The following is a 15,688-nucleotide window of genomic DNA, read 5'->3' on the forward strand; positions in this document are numbered from 1 at the left end:
TCAAATCTCAATTAGCTGATATTATCTTTCTTTATATACTGTTTTTAATCAAAAACTATGCACTCTTGTATAGCTCACTTAATAAAATATAAAATTTTCAACAATTTGTGTCAAACATAGACATGAAAAACTTGGTGCTTTTCCATTTCGACCTGTATACTACATGCCATTTGCATGTAGTTTTATCTCCGCACCGCCAGATGGAGACTTAATATCCTATCTCAGATACTATCCAAAAAAAATTTTTTTTAGTGCGAGCCAACGCTAAGTACTTCCTTTTCCGGTCTCTCTCTCAAGATGGTAGGTGTTGTTTTATTTCTGTTTTACTAAAATCTAATAGAATCCACAGAAAATCCGGGCTAATTTGCGGGGCATTTTGTGTTTTTAGATTACATTAACCTCGCTGCGGTGTTTGTTGACGTTATTTTTTTAGCGCCGAACATTTGTTGTTGTTTAATGTGGACATCTTTTGCTAGCGCTTTACAGCCGCTAGTCAGGAGCCCTTAGACTGAGCTCGTCGTTCCTTTAGTGATATTTATATCAATAAATAAACTATTATACCGTTAAGTTGCATCTGTTTCCACACTAAGCTATAAGTTAATGTTATGTTTGAAACGAGAGGTTTGCCGAAATTGACGTTAGTTTGCTTGTCGGGCCTGTGTGGTTTTTTTTTCCTAGCTAGCACCATCAAGCTAACACCGTGTAGCGGCTTCTGTAAATTAGTCTTGTTTAATCAATTGTTTTTAATTAATTAATTAATTAATTAATAAATACACGTGTGGATGTTGTGTGATTACAGGCGGACGCAGAGCAGAAAAAGAAGCGTACTTTCAGGAAGTTCACCTACAGAGGAGTGGACCTGGACCAGCTCCTGGACATGTCCTAGTGAGTAATCTAGGACTTCTGTCATGTTTACAATGCAATACAGGTGTCGCTTTTGCAATTTGTGTGCGCATTTTTAGATTTACAGCTTTACATTCTTGGTGAAAATGCAGGTGGCTCAAGTCGAGTTGCATCTGTTTCCACACTAAGCTATCAGTTAATGTTGTGTACTCGAGCAAGTACGTAGTATATTGTGTTTTAGTTGTATGTTCTAAAAGGATAGAAGCCTTTGGACACTATTAGGCCTCAGTACAAAGACATTTAAACAAAGCAGAAACATCCCCCTTTAGAACATTATTAAACTGACAGCTGAACAATTTTTCATCAGACCTTCTGTCTTTGGTTGTAATCCCAGCAGGATTTATTGTTATAAACTAGTGATTGAAGTTAACCAAACACGGAATATCTGCCGTAAACACTGATTTAAGGTCACTTTTTTTTTCCCACTTTTTTGGTTTGGAAATCAGCTGAACATTTACATTAAAAGATTTATGTGGACCCTCAGATGGGGTTTTTATTTTTTAGGGAATACTGGGTGTTGCTCTTCAATCCTTATAAATATATTGCCTGTGGTTTGTGTCAAGTCATTAAAAATAAAGTGGATTAACCCTAATTCTGTAATTGATTTTATTGTATCTTTAATGTGAGAGTATGATCTATGTATAGCTACCAAACTGACAGGTTTTCACCTAAGGTTCTGTTTTCATCTTTTTGCTAATTTTTTTTGTTATTTACATTTGAAAATACGTAAATGTCATTAATGGTCCAGTTTTCCACAGGCAACTGGGCATGCCACTTTTTTTTTTTTTTTTTAAATTGCCTGCCTCTTTGTCTGTTTGAATTTGCCAGTAATTGCTTGAATGTGTGTTATTTCAGTGAGCAGCTCATGCAGCTGTATGGTGCTCGCCAGAGGAGGAGGTTGAACCGTGGCCTGAGGAGGAAGCAGCAGTCTCTCCTTAAACGCTTGCGCAAGGCCAAGAAGGAGGCACCTCCTATGGAAAAGCCTGAGGTGGTGAAGACCCATCTGCGTGACATGGTCATTCTGCCTGAGATGGTGGGCTCCATGGTCGGCGTGTACAATGGCAAGACCTTCAACCAGGTTGAAATCAAGGTGAGGCAGTGGGAAGGATTGTGTATTCTGAGAAGTATAATGTGAATTGAGTCTACCTAAGAAGTCATGGGGATCTTAATAACTTTGGGTATTTAACATCACTGTGCCATGTTCAGTAGGGTGAGTGGATTTGTAATCCACTGCTGAAATGTGCCTCATTATATGGAAATAACTGGTTTATTTGTGCATCAAAGCTTCAACATTTTATCACTATTATTTGTGCCCTGTACACTTGTAGTTACATTTTAAGTTTGTTATTAGCCTTTTGGGCAGGTTATGGAAGTTTTTTTGGTAAAGGGACACTGTGTTGATCCCAGAGGAAGCGAGCTAGTATAAACAACTGATTTTATTGTCTTGATTTTTCTTCTTGCAGCCTGAGATGATTGGTCACTACCTTGGAGAATTCTCCATTACATACAAGCCTGTTAAGCACGGCCGCCCTGGTATTGGAGCCACCCACTCCTCCCGCTTCATTCCTCTGAAGTAAACCATAATTGATGTAAATAAAAGTGACATCCAACACATGCATACTGTCTTTTTTTTTTTTGTTTTTTGTCTTATAGGTTGACAAAAATAGGTTGATGGATTAATAACTTAAAATAGAAATAATTTCCAGCTGCAAATTTTATTCTTTACCTCACTATGCTGTGTTTTTAGTAAACAAACCTTTGCCCAAACTGTTTGGATATATACAAAATGTGTTCTTTTTATTTGAAAAATTCAGATAAAATTACACAATAGAAAATGGCATAATTTATAGCTCTTTAATGGAAAAAAAGGAAATGAAAACTGGAAAATTCCATAGCTTTATGTGGTTATTTGTTTATTAAGACTGGAAGACGTATTTAATATTTGAATAATTTTTGCCCAGGGTTTTCTAATATCAGAATCAGGTTTATTGGCCAAGTGTGTTGACACAATGAATTTGGTTCCAGCTGTTTGTGACTCAAAAGTACAGACATAACACTATACTATACAAGATGATGCGGATGTGACCAAAAACACAAAGTAAACAAAAAAGTACGGAAGTGAGTTGTGCTGGGGCAGCCATCCGCGGTGCCATCTTGAACATTCTTATATATATTGTTCCAAATGAAACAGGTTTTTGTTCACAATGCATAAAAAGACAGTGAGAGATCTGACTTCTTTATCCTGGTCATGGTTATAACCTAGGAATACACCTTGAATTGGATGCTTTTCCAACATTAAGCACCATCTGGACCTGCATTTTTTTCATTCACTTCTGGAATGAACTATGTATATAGTAGAAAATATGACATCCTTTCCTTTTGCTATTGACAAGTTGTGTGACTTTCCTACTCTGACAAATCTAATAGATTTGTCTAAATAGACACTTTCCATTGTGTACTTATGTGCACACAGTCTTTTGGTGAGTTACTGGCTTTGATTCTTGCTCTAGTATTACATTTGTCAGCTGTGCTGTTTCTCTGGAGGTGCTGATTTTGCTAGTATTTGGAGGAAATGCTGTTTCTTGTTTGGGTTTGGAGGCAGTAGCTGGCTGCCAAAGAAAAAATTCATGCAACAAAGTATTGACAGCATCAGGGCATTCCATCATCACCATGTGACTTCCTTCTTCGATGATTTTCAAAAAGCCCAGCAGCAGTATCTGTCAAGACATTGTGTGTAATTATACTGGTGTGTAATTATACTGTTAAGGACTGTTCATAATACCACATAAGATCACAGATTAACCGGCAAACGTTTACCTCTGCCATGTGCTGATCCTCTTGTATTGGCACAAACCTGTCATACATGCCATGTACCAGGAGGATTGGCACGGTGAGTTCAGCATGGTATACCTCGTCACCCTCTGGCCAGTACTGCCCGTTCATCATTGACCGCAGCACAAAAGACGATACATTGAAGGCATTTTTCTCTTTCAGCAGTTTCTTTTCCTTCTGGCCATGATGAGCAAAACCAGCCCTAGGGAAACACACCGTTAGTCCTGAGAATCCATATACATGACGTGCTAGTGGCTACTACAACAAACAAAATCTGCAGAGGAAAATGGATTATGAAAAAAAGCTCACATGAGGAAGCTCCATGATAGACAGGGTGACAACCAGTGGAGTACACATGATGGCAGATTAAAAACTGAACAGAGACTGGGTTCTAGGGCTGTAGGTCCACCACCATTAATCATCACCACTTTGTGTACTTGATCGGGATACTCATGGGCCAGAAAGGTGCAGAAAGACACACTAAATGGAAAAGGTAAATCAGTAGAAAAACTTTCAATGCCAATGTTAAAAATAAGACCCGAGCACTTACCCATATGAATGCCCAATGAGAATATTCCGTCGTCTTGCATATCTCATGAATATGATTCTTACATCATCAGCAAGGGCATAAAATGTGTAGGCAGCTGTGATTTGAGGTGCAGAGCTGGCTCCATGGCCGGCTAGATCTGGTGCAATCACCTCATAACCGAGCTGAGAGAAATAGTCCAGCTGGCTCTCCCAAATGTCCATAGAGCCTCCTACTCCATGAATGAAGAACAAGGCCACATCCGAGTGTGTCTCTTTGCACTGGGTGATCTTGCGTTCACAGTCAATTATCACAGTACGTTTGGGCTTGCACCATCTGCACTGTGGCTGCTCATGTGTTACTGCCATGCTGGACTCTACAGCCTGTCCTGAGGCTGTGTTGTTACTGTCCACAACATCCACCTCAACAGCACTCTCTCCATTTTGGCAGCGCACCAGTTCAGGGTGAGCTGCTTCATTCAAGTTATCAATGAATAACTGTCCGTTGTCATGCATAGTGATTTTCCTCTTACAGTTCAACGTACCCACCTCACCTGTGTCTGGTTCCTCTATCACAGCTCGCTGAGGGATAATATGACAGATACGTATCACTCTGCCAGGCTTTACCTCCACAAACTCAAAATGGTCTGCAGGCTCAGATGTCTTAATAGGGACCACAATGTTTGAAGACTTCCCAGAAAAACAACAAAGAATTCCATCTATGATACCGGTCAGCATAATGATCACCTGAAGCAAAACACACACTGTCAGATATCGGTTATCCATTTCTTATCTATTACCTTTTTCTGTTTTATTCTTTTTAGAGTGGAATCTAGGTACAGTGTTTAGAGTTTAGATTTTCATTATCGCTTTTCATCATTTGTGGTTGGTCCACTGGGGCCCATGTGTTTACTTCTTACTAAAAGTTAACCATCCTAACTCTGTATATTTTCCTTTTTGTTGAAATACTAATTACTTCTTTTAGTGACCAAGTGTTTAATTAAATAAATTAAATCTATTAATTTGCTCCCGTTTAGATATTGTGCAGTCGTGGGGCAGTTCTTGCACTCGAACGCGGATAAAAAAATAAAAGAAGTGCTATTGGAGGCCCAATAGTGCATTAACCACTCTGTCCCATGCTTGAAGGAGGAGGAGGAGCTGTGGTCTAGTTTAAAAACAAACAAAAAAAAAAACCCTAAACCCAAAAGATCTTGGTTTACAGCAAGGAAACAGAATATTTATATTTGGTTGTCTAGTTTTTTTTAGTTTAGATAGTGTGGTTTCAAGACTTTTGTGTGGATTTTAAACTGTAGTTATCCCGAATCTGGCAACCCTGGTTAATGATATTAACTCAAGTGTGCATGCCTATCCCTGGCAAAGGGAAACACACCTGCAATATCAAACATAGATAAACAGAGGGACATCAACTGCCTTTTATAGGGTTACTTTAAAAATTTACTTCAGCATAAGTCAAGTTAATTTTGTTACTATCATCCCGTGGTCACAAACTGCTGCTGCTCATAATAATTTTATAATTTAATTAACACATGAATTTCAACAACAGGAGAATCTGAGTTCTGTATTACTTAAACATGACACTGAAACAATAATTTATGATCCAGGGGATGTCCATTTTCCAGAGGAATCGGAATACACATTAAAATAACTTATAAACTGCTCACTTGGTTACTAGTACATAGTTGTTGTTTTGAATGACTTAAAGGCTTTCTATGATTTATAATCTCTTTTCCCTCATGATGAAAATAAAATATCTCTTTGGCTTAGTTTCATACCAAGTAAAGATTTAGCTTTAGTGCAAAACTTCATTCATGATGAAATGTTATAAATATATCTCAGTTACCCCAGTTGCTTTATATCTTGAGGCTTTTCAAGTGTAGAATAGATGATTAATGTTGGTTGATATATAATAGAACTCTAGTCATTAGAACCTCTAGTCATTAGCTCTGTGTAAGAATAGAAATGTTTTCATTACAAGACTACATAAAATAAACCAGCAATATACAAGCAGTATACAATATAGATGCTACTTGCGTTATTAAATAAACATTTAATGTGAGCATAAAAACAGTAAATGTCCTTGGATTTTAAAATCGAAACCTTTATGTTATTTGCTAGATTTAGGACCTAGGATTTAGGATTTATATATATATATATATATATATATATATATATATATATATATATATATATATATATATATATATATTTCAGTTAACATACACAAATTAAATAAAACATTCAGAAATCATACTTCAACTGAATATTTTTTTGTTTATCACATTACCTAACTTACCTAATAAATATCTAAAGCGAGGCATAAACAAGTTGTAAGAACTGTTCTTCATCCGGTTAAAGTGTTGTGGAAAAACATTGCTGATAATCTGCTGCAGGTTAATAATCCAACAGTGTAATCCCACCTGGAACTGTGTTCTGTGGCAACTTACAAAACTACAGCTGCTTTTCTTCCCTGTGTGAAACATGAATCATGTCTATGGCGATCTGTTTTTTGCCTTTAGATGAATTCTGTGTATTTCTATTTGGTTTATTGAGTGTAAATCTTCAGATTAAAAAGGGATTACACCTGCAGGCCATCTGCTGCCACAAGAAGTAGTTAAGGCGCTTCTTGCTTTTACTATTCTCCAGTAACAATAGCGCCCTCTGCTGGGTGATTAACACACTGATCAGATTTGCTGTTGAAACTTTATCTTTTAAAGCTTTAAAAGAGAACTGTCATCATTATTCAAGCCACGTTAGCTTATAATATATTCTGATAAAGTGTAATTTTATTTTTTGAAGTGAATTTTCATTTTTTGTTGTCTGTTTTTTTTTTGTTTTAGTTTAGATAGTGTGTCTATTATAAATAGAACCATTTCTATTACAAGGTACATTACAAAGATATATATATATAAAAAAGAGAAGAATGTGTCGCCTTTTTTAGTGTTACTAAATAATGTATAAATAGTATATACTATATATACTGAGAATTTATTAGGCCCATGCTTGCTTTCAAAATATAGATTCCATACAATAGTGGAAACATTCCTGAGATTCTGGTTCATGTTGATATGAGTGCATGAATTGTAGATTTTCAGATTCATTTTCATGCTGTGAATCTCCCATTCTACCACATCCCAAAGTGGGAACACCACTGAAGATCACTGAACTCATTGTCATGTTCATGTTCAACCAGATTGAGGCTTTTTCTTTGGCCACGTTCACACTGCAGGTAAAAGTGGCCCAAATCCGATTTTTTTGGGGTCAAGTGACCAGGTCAGACTTCTTCAGGAGTAGTGTGAACACTCAAATCTGGCCCAGATCTGATTTTTTTCAAATCAATGTGAATACGTCACATTATAGCATTACATGATATGTTTGCTTGCACCAGATGATACAATACTTCCTCCATAACCTCGCCAACTTTTTAGCGCAACGGCGTGCTGCGTGTGACGTCATTGTTATTGTTCGTTTGCGCATGCGGGTCAGTTCGAAAAACAGCAAACAGTTCACACTGGTATCTGATATAGGCCACATTTTAAAAGGTAATGTGAACAGCCAAACAAAAAAAATCAGATCTGAGCAAAATATCCGAATTGAGCATTAAGACTTGCAGTGTGAACGCGGCCATAGTGACAGGGTGCATTGAGACCTCCCATACCACCTACACCACAAGGCCATGAATTCATGATGCTGGTGCCAAATTCTAAGCTTAGCATCTGTGTCCTTCAACAGAAATCAAGATTCATCAGACTACTGCAGTCTCAGTGTCCGGTTCTTGTCTGACAGGACTGGAATCTGGTGTGATCTTCTGCTGTAGCTCATCTGTGTCAAATGTTCAGTGTGTTTGCATTCTAAGATGATTTCATGCTTTAATCAATTATAAAGGTTATTTTAGGTATATTCTATAATCATTCTGGCAGATGATCTACAACAGCACAAGCTAAGTCTTAACCATTTATCAGAGTCAGTTAGATGCTGTACTAAAATATTCTGGCATTTAGTGAGTTTATTGACTCAATTGCATTGTTTGTCTTCACAAGATCACATTTGCCAGCATCCATAAAACTACCAACGATTCATGACAGTCTTTAACAGAGGGTTTATCAGTTTTTTTTCTTCATTGTTTGCATTTCCTATAAACATGAATTTTTCTTCACAAAAATAAATCTTGTGGCCTGATTGGACCACTACACATAAATCCAGCTCCAGGGAGGGAATCTTTCACACAGTGAATTTGTTGCCACATAGGTGACTAACAGAAAAAAACAAAAAACTTTACAACCTCAAGAATAAACTAAACTGTGACACCCCACCCCTAAACTTCCTCAGTTTCCTACATGTGTGTCCATCTAACACACAACTTTATATAATGGCCTCAACTCTAATGATCATGACATCAACCCCTGATCAACAATCTGTTCAAATCTGCATGTAAGAATTCATGTATATCTTTTTCTTCTAGCTTCAGCTTTTCCCGTTAGGGGTCACCACAATTAATCTGTTTCCACCTACTCTAACTGTATCCTCAGCATTCTCTAATCTCACACCAATTAACTTTATGTCCTCATTAAACACATCCATATATCTCCTCTTTGGCCTTCCTTTTGACCTCTTACCTGGCAGCTCCATCTCCAACATCCTTCTACCAATATAACCATCTCCTTCCTCTGTACATGTCCAAACCATCTCAATCTAGCCTCTCTGACCTTGTCCCTGAAACAGCCAACCTGAGCTGTCCCACTGATGTGCTCATTCCTAATCCTGTCCATCCTCAACATCCTCATCCCTGCCTCATGTCTTTTCCTCACTGCTAGTCTCTAACCCATACAGCAGAGCTGCTCTCACTACTGTCTTGTACACATTTCCTTTGATAAGGATTCATGTATATAAGTTTCCTAATTGTCATGTACAGTGTTGAATTTTGAATATGGATTCTTCAAAATCAGATCTCAGGTGTTTAACATCAGAATGACTGGTTTGGTCTTCTCTCAGTTTCCAGCTCCTCTGTGGTGAAAATGCATGTTTTTTAGATGGTCTGAATAAGATTGTTAACCAAATGACAAAATGTATATAAAATGTATATACAAAAATTGGCCATGTTGTGTATTTATATAATAACAGAGATTACGCAAAAAATATTTACCAATACTGCTACCAAATCTGGTTAAAAAAAAAATCTAATTTTATTTCAGTTGATAACTATCTGATATTTTCTTTTACGACTAAGCTTAAAATTTTGTTGAACTGAAGCACTTCAGGTTATAAATACATGTATTAAACTCAATCCCAATAACAGAAGAAAAATATGTCCTAAAACCTTATAATGCTTTAGATTCGATGTTTTCTCTTGCCAAACCCAGGTACACTAGCAATACGAGAATTTATTACACATCGTCTAGCCAACACTATTGGCTTGTTCTGCATTGCAAACCTTTAATAATACAACAAACACACAATAGAACTTTGCAGTAAAGAGGGAAAAGGAACATTTAAAGAAAAACTACTGACACCTTAGCCTTTCCTGACATTCCATTTAGCCAGTGGTCTAAACACCATAAACGGGATATATTCTAATTAAAAACATGAGGGCCACATGCAGAAACCTCCTTTAACAGACGTTACCTCTTGCATTATTACAAACATATTTTTATCTGAATGCATTTTTTTTCCATTCATGTTTATTCAAGCAGGTAAAATGTAGTACTGTAGCTTTGATTAGTGCCTGAAGAACAAGCATAGAACCAAAGCATGGCACTGAACTACAAAGTATAATAAACCATCTTTACTGTTATCTAAATAGAACCATGATGTGCAGGAAAAAAATACCTGATCTGGTTATGCACATAGGGCTTCCTATCCTCATATTTTTAGTTGAACAATGACAAAAAACTCCAACTGCCTGAGAATCTACAAAGGGCCTAACTGGACTGACGGCATTAGATATTTGGCCTCACCACCGTTTACACATTGAGGTATTGACCTTAATTTGGTTGATTTCTTGGCAGGTAATATTATCGTTTCCAAGATATGATCTTGATATGATGTGAAAGATCAAAATCTTAACAGTGCGTTCATGCACAATTAGGCACACTCTAGGCAGATACCACATCACTTACACCAATACTCCTACATCTAAATTTGTCCAAAAAAAAGTTTTATTTTCACATGTCATGAAGTGACTTGCCTGTCAGTACAGGGGAAAAAAATCCACAGCTGAGCTACTGGGAATGATTCTTAAGCTGGACTTAAAATTTGCACAAACACACACACACATCCACGCACAACACTGTGTGATGCAGTCTAAGTTCGCCACACACTGCCAAATTCCTGCATGTTGAAGACTGATGTCTCTTAGTGCCAGCACTCAAGTCTCCCTACCCTACCTGAGCAAATGTCAGTGCACCAGGTCCACAGATTCTGGCAGTGGAAGCTAATAGCGACCCTAAGTGTTTATCACCAGGCTGTAAGGATGCACATTGGGACAGTTTGACAGGAAGCGCTGAATTAAAAACAAAACAAAACCAAAAACAAAACCACACCATAAAACGGTCTCACTTTTCTCTTTCATTTTTAAAGCCAGTCTCATGTGCAGGTGTCTACAAGAAATGTAGACCGTGTGTTATTCTGAAAAGTCTGTCATTTTTGTGCCTGTCCCTGTGCTGTTTTGGTAACAATCCAGTTTAGGAGTCTTCATTCATTTCCTGACTGTCGGTCCGTGCGATTTTGCGTGACGGTGCAGGACTGCCTCCTTCACCTTGCTCTTGCTCCCGTTCCCGCTTCTTGGCTGCGTTCTGCACACAAACACAATTTATCATATATATTATAGAGAAGGTTATTTATAATTCTCATGTAATTGGCATTGCATCATTTGAGGCCACTATACCAAAAATACTGAATCTATCGCACTAAAGGGTTATATATTCTATATAATTCTATATAGTTTGCCTTTCAAAAAAAGCTTCCAAATTTAACCTTGTGCCATCAGGCCAAAGAAAAATAAGAAAACCCTTATTTTCCTGCTAAATTTGCAGAATAACATTGTCACAACAGAGCTATTCAGATATAGAGACGATTCATTGCTTTATTAAAATCTAGTGCAAGAATGTGAAATAAAGAACATAAATGCTATTTTTTCATTAGTGTCAAGCAAAAAATGAGCCAAACTGAAAAACAAAACCTTCATTTCATTACACTTCTAGATCTCTTTTGGGAAAAGATCTTTAATGGATTGCTAAATGCATATCAGAAAAGAACCACAAGTGCATTTTACCAAACGCTACTTTCATCACAAATGCATTTTCATCCAGGAGAGGGAGTTCAAATGAACAGGAAAAGGACCTGACTGTGTCCTGGACCTCAGCCATTATTGTTCAGGGTACTTCACTATTCATATAAAGGGAATGCAAGTGTCTTATAGACTCAATTGTTCTTTGCATCTGTGCATTAAATGCAATCATGAAGCTCTTTAGAATTACTCGTTAAACATGAGAAATGTTCATATGACTAAAACATCAAACATCAGAATGGGGGAAAAAAATGATCTCAGTTATTTTGACAGTGATATAATTGTTGGTGCCAGACAGGTTTGAGTATTTCAATAATTGCTGATCTTCTGGGATTTTCACCCACACTAGAGTTTACTCAGAATAGTGCAATAAAGAAAAACATCCAGTGAGCAACAATTCTCTGACAGAAATGACAGAGATCACACACACACACACATATATATATATATAGAGTGTGTATATATAGAGTGATATATAGAGTGTGTATATATATATATAGAGAGAGTACACACTGTATATATATATGCTTTTCCTTTGTGGTTTTCTGCATGGCACTAATAAAATGTAATACCATCTGAGGAATGCATTTCACATTTTTGCAGCATGATGATTACGTTTATTCAGATGCGAACCTTTTTTTTATTACTTAGTTATAAATAGGCATATTTGTGGAGTCACACTGCTGGCTGCAAACAAAAAAATCCTGAAATGGGCTTTTACACATTTATCTTGCTGAATTTCATTACAATAGTGCTGTGCATTAATGCTTACAATTAATTTCTCAAATTGAACGAGGTGACAAATATCAGACGGCTAATTACTCTGAGGGGCGCAATAATGTGTTGCATAACATCATGCTAAAGTAAAAACATTTTGCTTGTTTCATAACAAAATAACAGTTACACCTACAACTACTGCTGATAGAGTGAATATTAAAAGCAGAGCTTGAGAACTGTGTGGGAAAGAGGACTGCTAACATATCATAATAAACAAGCAATTCTTATTCCGCTCCACATTATCTTCATTCAGCACAACATTCGAAGGGATGGCTGAGGAGCTCAACAGTTTCTTGTTCATACTCAGTGGTTGGTGAATATCTGACATTGTCACGGATCGAGAGCATCTGTTTGTTGTGTGATCGAGGATCGGCTTGTAATCATGGAGAATTATATACCAATGTTCATTGTTAAAGTAAATTTCAGTACGTAACCAAACACATTAAGATGCACATACCTTTTTGTCCCACTGTTGATGGAGGTAGCGCAAAAGAATGTTTGTTTTCTCTGTGACAATAACTGTGGAGAGAGGAGACAGTTATCAATGCTTGTTTTTCCTCCATATATGCCACAGCTGATCTTATGAACACTTACTCTGCTCTGATGGATATTCTCGTGTTGGCAGATATACTGATGGTCTTCTATTCTGTAACAGATAATAAACCTTTGTTCAATGCAACACACATCTACTGCTCACAGAGATGACTGAACCACACAGTGTTCACTGGCATTTCACATTTCAAAGCAGTTAAAATGATTACCGATGCTTTGCAAACAGAGTCTGCGTGAAATCTACTGAAGTTGGTCTTGTTGTAGACAGGGAGACCTTTCAGGAAATCCGCCTGGGAATAACAGAATTGTTAAAATAGAATTTCTTTTTTACAATTCAGAGATTCAATATGTAAGAACTGTAGAAAAATTATATATATTTTTCTTAGTCTCACTTGAGAGGAAGAAAGCACTGTATTAACGGGATTGTCTGATTTACACAACAGCCAACATCATTCAAGATATACAACACCCACCTCTGATTCTAAACAAATTTAAGAACAGATTTTAAAAAAAACGAGGGGAATTCTCACTGCCACCTTCACATACACCTGTCAACTTTAATGAGGATGATATTGTGGTTGAGGAGATGGCACATGTTTTAATAGTTATGCCATACATGTTTGAGCTGTGTCTGACCTTCAACAATGGAGACAGTGACAAGGTCATTACAACGAGACTTCGGAATAGTAGGATTATATCTAAATGGTTAGACACAGTTAAATATAACCAAGAGATTGTTGCAAAAGGTTATATACTGTGTGAAGATAGACTAGCAAAAAACAACCTGACAAATTGTGTTTGTTCCTAATAAGCTGCTTCAGTACAACAATACGTCCTAGAGGGAATTTAATTAGACAAACAAAAAACTAGTACAGGGAGAATCATCAAAACAATGGATGTTTTCCTGGATGTAAAGATAATTTCCAAAACTATTTTTGTCTTTTCTTTATCCCCAACTCCCATCAGTCTGATGTCTGTAAAAGCAACAGATTCAAAAAGCTCTGAAACACCAATTTTGATTTCATGGCCATTTTTCCGTCGGAGGATAATTACTGTGATTGTATCTATTACTATTTACAATAAATAAAAGAGAACTCAGATTTCCCTACTGTCCATTTACGAAATGGAAATGCAAAGATGAGCAAGACACCAAGTAACATCTAATGTAAACTGCAGTGTTTTTAAAATACAATCCCTCTGGTTCTGACTCCTCGTTTTTTCCAGTCAAGGCTGGTGACAAAAGCTGGTTTGCCTGTTTTAGGAGCAGCCTGGGCGTTTCCAATCCAAATATTGACCTGATCACAACTGATAACTATCGCTGATATGTGATATCTAGTGTCACCTTATAAAGAAACCTTGTTAAGAATTACAGAAATGTTAAGGAGCGCATTATCTTCTTGCTGACCAGCTAGATATAAACACCAGGGAGTGAAGCAGAATGAGTCGACTTGACAGAAAGGTAGCAGCTGACTTAGATACTAGGTTAATAGTTACACTGTTAATGTAAACAACCTGCGATTTAAGTGTCGATTACTGTCAGAATTATTTACCATATCCATATGAACTGTTCTAGGTCATGTTTTGTAGCTAATCAAAACATGGAACACCAAAATGGCTAACCCTAGTAGCATTAGCTAGTTAGCGATATTACGCAGCTCTACAATACAGTTCTAGATCAGGCAGCGAATACATGTCATGTTTAAACAATTACAACACTAAACAATAGGCTATTCACTTACTTTGTCCATCGTGATATTATAATTTAGATCCAAGAGTGCTGCCTTGGAAACCCACACTACTAGCCGTTATGCTAGCAAAGCAGGATTACACGGCTAGCTTAGGTAGCTAGCTCAAATAACCACAGGGCCAAACTAATTTTATGCCGATAAATGACCAACCGGCTAGCATTCAGACAGGCGAGTCTTTCTGCCCTGTCTATTAAACTCACAGTGAAGTAACAATACAAAATCCACGCTTTGAGAATACAGCAGTCTAACAAAGATTAAATGTACGTGTGACTAGCCGATGGACTGCGCCTCACGGAGGGTGTTGGGTTGCCAGGTTTACAAAATATACCCAGATGTGTCTGCTCTTTTTAGAGAAAAGTACCAAAATCGATAAAAGTCGCCAAATGACTTGTACACATGCATTAATTCATGATCATTAAACTGCACGTTTAAAAAAAATCTATTTATTATTAGTCTTATATTATCTACAAGCTTTGGAACCATGACGATGTGTATGAACTATTATAAAAACATATTATAACAAGTACATTTATATGAACCTAGTGGTCATGTTCCTGCCGGAACTACTTTCCGAGTTATGTAAGGATTGTATTTCACTGTATAACAGTGTGCTATATCACTTATAGTGCAGCAATGTGCAATTACAAGGTTTCATTTATTCATGAGAAACACATTTGAATAGTTTACAGTTACAGGATAAATGTTGTGAAACATCCAAGAAAGAAGTTTCTGATAAACAGTCATTCTCTCAAAAGTCTCTCAGCTATTATAACATTTTTATTTTTATTTATTTATTATTAGTCTTATTATGTGAATTATGTGGAACTTCTGCCATATAATTACCTTTGAATAAGTGGTTAATATAGACATAATTAGGCGCATTAGAACAAGCACATTTCTATAAAGCTTATTATTTATGTTATAGTTGGAACTACTGCTAGTGCCATGCCGTCTCATTATATATGTTTGTATCTCCTCTGCTATATGACATTTAAATGTACAAGACCATCATGTTAATGCTTTTGTAACTTCCTTTGGAAAAGATTTT

General features: G+C 36.8%; 3 protein-coding genes across 3 annotated transcripts; 1 reads left to right on the forward strand and 2 right to left on the reverse strand.

Annotated features, from left to right (window-relative positions):
• The first annotated feature begins 242 nt into the window (after nt 1-242).
• rps15 (ribosomal protein S15) lies at nt 243-2,513 on the forward strand. The gene is made up of 4 exons (XM_060879248.1): nt 243-300; nt 800-885; nt 1,759-1,993; nt 2,367-2,513. Exons 1-4 carry the CDS (start codon nt 298-300, stop codon nt 2,478-2,480), a joined length of 438 nt encoding a protein of 145 aa, XP_060735231.1. The 5' UTR covers nt 243-297; the 3' UTR covers nt 2,481-2,513.
• Nucleotides 2,514-3,362: 849 nt separating this feature from the next.
• Nucleotides 3,363-5,004, reverse strand: abhd8b (abhydrolase domain containing 8b). Its single transcript, XM_060880639.1, has 4 exons — nt 4,286-5,004; nt 4,045-4,215; nt 3,721-3,937; nt 3,363-3,620 (listed from the first exon to the last, which is right to left on the reverse strand). The coding sequence occupies exons 1-4, from the start codon at nt 4,996-4,998 to the stop codon at nt 3,363-3,365; spliced, it is 1,359 nt and encodes a 452-aa protein (XP_060736622.1). The 5' UTR covers nt 4,999-5,004.
• Nucleotides 5,005-9,691: 4,687 nt separating this feature from the next.
• dda1 (DET1 and DDB1 associated 1) lies at nt 9,692-14,956 on the reverse strand. The gene is made up of 5 exons (XM_060879261.1): nt 14,632-14,956; nt 13,102-13,182; nt 12,935-12,986; nt 12,798-12,859; nt 9,692-11,069 (listed from the first exon to the last, which is right to left on the reverse strand). Exons 1-5 carry the CDS (start codon nt 14,638-14,640, stop codon nt 10,959-10,961), a joined length of 315 nt encoding a protein of 104 aa, XP_060735244.1. The 5' UTR covers nt 14,641-14,956; the 3' UTR covers nt 9,692-10,958.
• Between the last annotated feature and the right edge of the window lie 732 nt (nt 14,957-15,688).

The sequence above is a fragment of the Tachysurus vachellii genome, chromosome 1 (assembly GCF_030014155.1).
Source record: "Tachysurus vachellii isolate PV-2020 chromosome 1, HZAU_Pvac_v1, whole genome shotgun sequence".
Taxonomy (NCBI): Eukaryota; Metazoa; Chordata; class Actinopteri; order Siluriformes; family Bagridae; genus Tachysurus; species Tachysurus vachellii.

What these genes read in the sequence shown, in the direction of transcription:
- rps15 (XM_060879248.1), top strand. An exon ending in CAGCTCCTGGACATGTCCTA is followed by an intron (nt 886 to 1,758) that starts GTGAGTAATCTA and finishes GTGTTATTTCAG; the next exon opens with TGAGCAGCTCATGCAGCTGT. An exon ending in TCAACCAGGTTGAAATCAAG is followed by an intron (nt 1,994 to 2,366) that starts GTGAGGCAGTGG and finishes TTCTTCTTGCAG; the next exon opens with CCTGAGATGATTGGTCACTA.
- abhd8b (XM_060880639.1), bottom strand. Translation starts at nt 4,998, where the DNA reads ATGCTGACCGGTATCATAGATGGAATTCTTTGTTGTTTTTCTGGGAAG. An exon ending in CTATCATGGAGCTTCCTCAT is followed by an intron (nt 3,938 to 4,044) that starts GTGAGCTTTTTT and finishes GTGTTTCCCTAG; the next exon opens with GGCTGGTTTTGCTCATCATG. An exon ending in AGGATCAGCACATGGCAGAG is followed by an intron (nt 3,621 to 3,720) that starts GTAAACGTTTGC and finishes ATGTCTTGACAG; the next exon opens with ATACTGCTGCTGGGCTTTTT.
- dda1 (XM_060879261.1), bottom strand. An exon ending in AGAATATCCATCAGAGCAGA is followed by an intron (nt 12,860 to 12,934) that starts GTAAGTGTTCAT and finishes CTCTCTCCACAG; the next exon opens with TTATTGTCACAGAGAAAACA. An exon ending in ATCAACAGTGGGACAAAAAG is followed by an intron (nt 11,070 to 12,797) that starts GTATGTGCATCT and finishes GTTTGTGTGCAG; the next exon opens with AACGCAGCCAAGAAGCGGGA.